We start from the raw sequence: 7,396 nt of genomic DNA, 5'->3' as shown, positions 1-7,396 counted from the left end.
CGCAGGCGGTAGCCCCGGCGGAGGGCAGGGCTGCACCGCGAGGAGGCGGAGTCGGACCCGGGGCCAGGCTCACCTTCCAGCAGAGGGAGAAAAGGTGCCGCGCTGGAGGCAGGGAGGGAGGATCGAACCCGGGGAACTTTAAAGCGGACTCGACTTCTTCTCTGGGAGCTGCTGCAACGCAGGTCCCCCCATCCCGCCTCCAACTTCTGCGCGCTCCCTCGCGCCCCCCAGCACCCAGGCGGTGCTCCCCGACCGGCTCCCCCCAACACCCAGGCGCTGCTCCCTCCGGCTCCCCGACCGGCTCCCCCCAACACCCAGGCGCTGCTCCCCGACCGGGTCCTCCCAACACCCAGGCGCTGCTCCCTCCGGCTCCCCGACCGGGTCCTCCCAACACCCAGGCGCTGCTACCTCCGGCTCCCCCCAACACCCAGGCGCTGCTCCCGGACCGGGTCCCCCCAACACCCAGGCGCTGCTCACCCCGGCTCCTAGACCAGCTGCGCCCCGGCTCCCCGACCAGCTGCCCCCAACACCCAGGAGCGGCTCCCCTAGCTCCCAGACCAGCTACCCCCCCGGCTCCCCGACCACTTCCCCCAACACTCAGGAGTTGCTGCCCCGGCTCTCCCCCGCCCCCAGACCAGCTGCCCCCAGTCCGCCTGAAGTCCAGCGGCTGCAGCTGCGGCGCCCCGGCCCGGTCTCTCGGCGCAGCCCGGCGGCCCCGGGCATGGAGAACGCGCACAGTTTGCCGGCGGCCGCGGTGCTGCAGCGCTTCGGGGTGCAGGAGAGCTGCGGGCTGAGCCCCGAGCAGGTCCGCCGGAGCCGGGACAAGTACGGACCCAATGGTGAGTCTGCCCCGCGCGCGGCGGCCCGGCTCACCTGGGTGCCTGGGCACAGGGAGTCGGGGGAGGTAGCGGGCTTGGGGGTATCTGAAGGGTGGGGGGAAGGGGGTAGAGGGTTTGGGGTATCGGGGGGAAGGAGGGAGGTATCTGTGAGGGAAAAGGGGAGGTAGAGGGCTTGGGGGTATCTGAAGGATGGGGATTCAGGGGGAAGAAGGTGGGGGTATCTGGGGGGAAAGGGGAGGTAGACAGTTTGGGGTATCTGGGGGGAAGGAGGGAGGTATCTATGAGGGAAAAGGGGGGGTAGAGGGCTTGGGGGTATCTGAAGGATGGGGATTCAGGGGGAAGAAGGTGGGGGTATCTGTGGGGGGAAGGGGAGGTAGAGGTTTGGGGTATCTGGGGGGAAGGAGGGAGGTATCTATGAGGGAAAAGGGGGGGTAGAGGGCTTGGGGGTATCTGAAGGATGGGGATACAAGGGGAAGGAGGTGGGGGTATCTGTGGGGGAAGGGGGATATCTGGGGGACAGGTGGATGTAGAGGGTTGGAGGGCAAAGGGGAGGTAGACAGTTTGGGGTATCTGGGGGAAGGAGGGAGGTATCTGTGAGGGAAAAGGGGGGGTAGAGGGCTTGGGGGTATCTGAAGGATGGGGATACAAGGGGAAGGAGGTGGGGGCATCTGTAGGGGAGGGGGGATATCTGGGGGACAGTGGAGGTAGAGGGTTTGGGGGGTATCTGGGAGGAAGGGTGACAGTATCTGGAGGAAAAGGGAAGGTAGAGGATTTGGGGGGTAATTGTGGGGAGATACAGGGGCAAGAGGTGGAGAACGAAATTGAGGGCATGGAGTATGGGGGCGGGAGGTTACCTTTGGATGTGGGGATGGTGAGTCCGGTGGGAAAGTTGTTTGTTAGATGTAGTGGGGGTCCTGATTTAACAGGCAGAGGTGCTTTGACCTGTATGTTAAGGATACGGGGCAGCAGGGTGAGGGATGTGTGGGTTAAGAGACTTGGAGAGGGCTGTTAGGTTAAGGGGAGGTGGGTGTGGATGAAAGAATACACGGTTACCTTTGTCTTCAGGAGATGTTTATGGAGAATGGGGGTAATTTATAGTGGAAGGCCAGCTATACGATTAGGTTAATGGGGTTGTGGGTTGGGGTCAGGGTTAAAGCCATGGGCAGGTTACCTATGTGATTAGATAAACATTGATTAAGGAGAGAGCTTTTTGGTTTTGTAAAAATATTGCCTGTGGAAACCATAAATACAATGAATGCACCTTGATCAGCAGCATAAGGACTGGGAAAGCAGGTCACAAGGGGAGAGAGGCTGGCTTAGGAGATGGGGAAGGATTGGTTGCTCTATTGAGCATTAGGGCAAGGAGAGTGTAATCCACCCAAGTCAATATTTGTTTAATTTAGGAGGCTCCCTAGAAGATTGGCTCCACCCTAAGCAGTGTTTGCATACGTCAGTTACTGTTCACATAAACTCTTGATGAAATTGCTCTGGATGAAGGAGAGAGTCTGGTGGTGGGGCTATGGCAGGTGGGACATGGATGGGTTATATTGTAAAACAGACTGAATTTGAGACACTGTTTTTGAACATCTCGGACTTTTTTTTATGTTTCTGTTAAAAAAGAAAAAAAAACACTCAGAAAAACTGTTAGTGAACGCAGACAAGGGAGTTCTGCTCTGATAGATTCACACCTTGGGAAGTCCACTCTTGATGCTTTTGGAGTTGATTTGGGAGGCAGAAGCCATTTCTAACTGACTTCTCATGATAAAAGCCTGTTCAGGTTGTTTGAATTATAAATAGCAGGCTGGAGCAGTACTAGTGTAGCTCCGTTATCTCTGATGGAGCTAAACCAGTGTATGCCAGCTGAGGATCTTCTGTGTGGTGGAAGAACTTACTCCATGTTTGTCCTTGATGTAATTTTATTAATTTCAGTGGAGTTACACTAGGAGTGAATTTGGCCTACCAATTTTAAGGGCCTTATTCTAGTTCCTTCAATACAACAGGAATTCAAGATCTCCAGTAGATCTGAGTTGGTTCTTGTTGCTTCTAAATTCTAGCCTGGGATGCTGGAACCATTTTTGTAGTGGGGTTGCTGCTGATGGCAACCATGTATCTGGTGTTTGTTATTACCATTTCAAGCCAAGGGTTATGGTAACACCCCTACCACGCCTAGTTCCAGCACCACTGGTTCTAGCACCCTTTAATCTGATCTTCATGTTTCTAGGTTAAGGAAAATTCAGTCCAAATAAATTCTGGTGGGTGTTGCACCATTGCATCTTTATTCCCTTAAAAAAAAAAAAAGTAAGTATGGAAAATATGCAAATCCTTACAGCTGTGTTTACAAAATGGTACCTGTTTCACTGGTAAAATTGCCGTCCAGTTTTGCAGGTATCTGTTTGATTGCCAAACAACTCAAGTTCTGACTTTGACAATTTGCCTTCCTTCAGTTAAATCAAATCATGAAGTCTCTGCTGCTCAGTAATCTGCAAAAATCTCATTGCCATCATGAATTTGAGGATTTGTGCCCTGTCGCTGTTAACGCATTGTGGGGAGAATGGTTGGGGGGACCGTACCATTTAGGTAAAGGGGAATTACCACCGCCTTCAGGAGCATCCTTGAGCGCTGAGTGTGGAATAGCACTTGAAGCACTCTTCATTCAGCAGGAAATAAGGAACTCCACTGGCTCTGGATCTAGTTCCTGTGTCTTCCTATTTTCATGGAAACTTGTCTTGTCTTCTTGAAAATCTGACAAGTAATTGGAAATAATTGCTGCTTACCATGTATTGCCAAACCCTTCTGAGCATTCACGTGGACACACGTGGGAATATATTAAAATTGCCTTATGTACTGAGTGGAAAAAATATCTGGGTGCTATGACAGTTTTGCCCTCTTGCAGTACCAATTTGGTAGGAGGGGCCTGCTCCAAAGTTTGCTGATGTTAATGAGAGTCTACTTAGTTCAATAAATATGACATTGGTTCAGGCACTAGAGCAGCGGTTCTCAGTCTTCATTGCACTGTGACTCCCTTATGACGACAAAAATTACTACACAACCCCAGGAGGAGGGACCAAAGCCCGAGTCTGCCCAAGCCCCGGGCAGTGGGGAGCCAAAGCTGCCCAAGGACTTCTGCTCTGGTTGGGGGGCATGTAACCTTATCCTCACTGCCCAGGGCTGAAGGCTTCGGCTTTGGCCTGGATGGTGGGCTTTGGCCCTGAGTCCCAGCAAGTCCAACACCAGCATTGGCAATCCCTTTAAAATGGGATTGGGACCCACTTTGGGGGCCCGACGCACAGTTTGAGAACCCCTGCACTAGAGCATTACAGGTGCCCAGAGGTGCTGTGCTTCAAAAAGTGAAAGACGCTGATGCCGAGCAAGATTTATAAGCTAAGAGATCAAGCAGAGTATTAAGTGGTCCTTGGATTTCATTAATTCTATCAAGCAACGGCTTTGTAATATTGCCCTTCAGATAGGTGACCTACCTTGATTGTGTTTCTGTCAGAAGCAGAAGGCTGTGGGCACTGTTTGACACCCGATACATTTTCGGCTCCTTGGGCAATATTCTATTGCCATAAATCTTAACTCAGGGCACTATTTATAATGCAAACAGTGAGTTGTAACATGAGGCACAAGTGCTGAGAAGCTGTAAAGATGACAAGGCAACCATAAAAGTGAAACTGAAGTTTCTGATTGTTTATGGAACCTTCAGATGTGCCTGGACTTATTTCCAGTACTCATAACTTACTGATGGATCATACAAGATATTACCAGAAAAGCATATTTAAAAAATTATGCAGGAAGACATCCTGTAAACTTGTATTTTTAAAAATGTGGGCCAAAATTTTCAAACCTAGATGTCACACGTTAGGCTACTTAATCCATGTTTTTAGGCAATCTGAATAAAAGTAGCCTGCTCTTTTTCAGAGGTCCTGAACACCCACAAATCCCCCAGGCCACTTTTAGTTACGGTGTATTAGAATGGATGTAGGAAATTAACTTTAGGAACCCAGATTTGAAAGTGTTGGGTCTGGTGTAACTGGAGAAGTGGTCCTAGGATATAATTTTACAGGTAGGGTTTCATTTGATAAATTATCTTGTCACCTAAAATGGAGAAGTTAGAAATTTACATTGGAATTAACTAAGGTGAAGATGATGTGTGTTATCCCAGGGGTCAGCAGCCAAAATCTTTGTTCTATGCCACCAATGCCCTGTGCAGAGCAGTTTGAGGTGAGAGGGGTTAGTGGACAGGGGAGACCCAGATCACCTGCACCTATATGTGGCAGAAAGGGGAGACTAATGATGCCCCAGCCTCCTTCCAGATGAGTTGTCACAGTGAAGGCGCACACCCTTGTGCTGCCTTGCTGGAGAGAGCCAGGGAATGGGGCAGAGGAGCTGTACCAAAACCCCTGGGATGCCTTGTGAGCAATACAGAGTTTGCTCCCTGTGGGCTGAAGCGCTGCTCTGCCGTGACATTACCATACCTGTTTTTTTACTGCCTAGTGTAGGAAAGCACGTAAGCTCTTGCTTTATTTTAATCACGTTTAAGTCCTAGTGAAGTTGATGACACTTAAGCCTGTGCTTCCAGTTAAGGATAGGCTGAAGGGCTCTCCTAAATCGGGGCCAAGGTGAGTGGCTCTGTGGAGAGTAATGTATAAAATCACTTTAATGTAGCCCTTCAGCGGCATCTTGCACCTGCAGCTCTCAGTGCTTTGCAAACAGCAATAAAGTTCGCCACATCCCTGTGTTACATATTACAAATGGTGGATAACTGAGAAATGGGGAGGTTAAGGGATCTGCATAAGGTTGATTAGCAAGGCAGGGTCTTTTGGGGAGACAGAGCTTGGCTTTCATGACTCCCGTTTTGATGCTTTAATTGCAAGAACAACCCTCCCTTACCCTTGCTGGTTTCACTTTCTCATCCCCCTGCTTCATATCGTTTGCTTCCTTCTAAACCTGAAATCAAACTGCCAGTTATGGTGACCAGATAGCAAGTGTGAAAAATCGGGACAGGAGGTGGGGAGTAATAGGAGCCTATATAAGAAAAAGCCCCAAATATCAAGACTGTCCCTATAAAATCGGGACATCTGGTCACTCTACCGCCAGTTTTGTTGTGAATCGTGATCTAAAGTATTAATACATAATCCTTCTGATAAAGGACCTTCTAGTAAACATCATAGGCCTGTTTTCTTGTTTTTCACCTTCTATAGGTATATTGTTGTGCAGCTGAGACCCATAACATCTGTAGCTGAGCCCAAACATTGAAATCTAAAACGCTATCAATGGTGGTTGCATTTTATTTTAAATATAAATATTCTCCTCCAGCATAAAATTGCTTTTTCAATTCCAGTGCTCACATTTAAACTTATAGGAGGAAATGGAGAGAGGACCTGTCTATTAAGTAACTCCAATTAGTGGCATGGCAGCAAAACTGTAAGATATAGATTTATGGGCCTTTTTGCTTTTTAAAAAAGGAGTGGGGGGTTGTGTTCTTTTTTCATAATATCATCATCGTTGTTTTTTCTGCAAAGCAACCTACAAAAATGCAGATCTCACCATCACAGTTCTGCAAGTGCTCAGGAATCTGCAAACAAAATCTTAGCAAATGAATATTTTGCAGTGTTTCCACGTGTCTGATCCAGCTAATTCCCTCCTCCTTCTACCATTGCTTTTAAACCACAGGTTCTTTTTAAAAAAATGCAAATCTATAATAATGAACTACTTTTTCTAGAATGCCTAGTATGGAATGTGGTAGAAATGCACAAATATTTCTTGCCCTTTTTCCAGGTTTAAAACCAAAGGTCTGATATATTCCTTCACTACTCTGTTGCATTGAAATAATAGTTAATTTTAGTGGAGGTATACGATGGACAGTTGGGCCCCAAACAACTGTTTGTTTAGGAAAATTAATGTTGTTCAGACTCTTTCCCTGGGTCATCCCCGTGGTTTAATTCATCAGCTTCTTTACTGGAACCATCCAGTGGATGCATGCTGAAATCTGTGCCTGAGTTTTCTAAACCCTGGCATGTTTCAGCGCAAGACTTTATTACTAGCCTTGGCAGAATTTGATTTTTTAAATTTCAACAGGTTGCATCAATGCTTATTTTTATCAATTGCAATTTTCACAGTTGCACAAAATTATGAGTTTTAAGCTTTTTTTTTTTCAATTTTTATCAATGTAAATTTTTGTAGTTGTAAGAAATTATTGTGGGGGAAAAGGCTCAGGTAATAATGATTTAATGACAATGGACGTAGAGATTCAAAAAATTAAAGTTTTGTAATGTTAAAACACACGTTGTTGACATCACATCTCAAAATACACAATATAAATATCAGTATTTTTCTTTGCCTACCTGTAAATTTCAATGATCATCAATGGAAATATTTTTCCCTCGTTGTGTATGGTGAAATCAGTGTTTACTGACATTTATTGACAACACTCTTACCCTTCCAAGCCTATTTATTACTAATAATAGTAATATTTATTAATATTAAGCGCTACCATAGCCCTATACAAGTCCAAAGAAGCTTTCATATTAATTAGTTGAGATTTATCTTTATAATTT

The 7,396-nt window shown here is 47.1% G+C and overlaps 1 protein-coding gene across 2 annotated transcripts in view; it reads left to right on the top strand.

Annotated features, from left to right (window-relative positions):
* The first annotated feature begins 673 nt into the window (after positions 1–673).
* The window catches only part of ATP2A3 (ATPase sarcoplasmic/endoplasmic reticulum Ca2+ transporting 3), a 139,489-nt gene continuing 132,766 nt past the window's right edge, over positions 674–7,396 (top strand). The window contains exon 1 of one of the 2 annotated variants that reach the window (XM_050929396.1): positions 674–839. In XM_050929396.1, the coding sequence (XP_050785353.1) occupies positions 722–839 (118 nt within the window). In that variant the 5' untranslated portion in view covers positions 674–721. The remainder of the gene's footprint in view (positions 840–7,396) is intronic. The other variant, XM_050929395.1, reaches the window with a different exon arrangement.

This window comes from Gopherus flavomarginatus, chromosome 19, assembly GCF_025201925.1.
Source record: "Gopherus flavomarginatus isolate rGopFla2 chromosome 19, rGopFla2.mat.asm, whole genome shotgun sequence".
In the NCBI taxonomy this organism is placed as follows: domain Eukaryota; kingdom Metazoa; phylum Chordata; order Testudines; family Testudinidae; genus Gopherus; species Gopherus flavomarginatus.
Note: the sequence above shows the minus strand (reverse complement) of the source record. Positions and strands in the feature narration are given on the sequence as shown.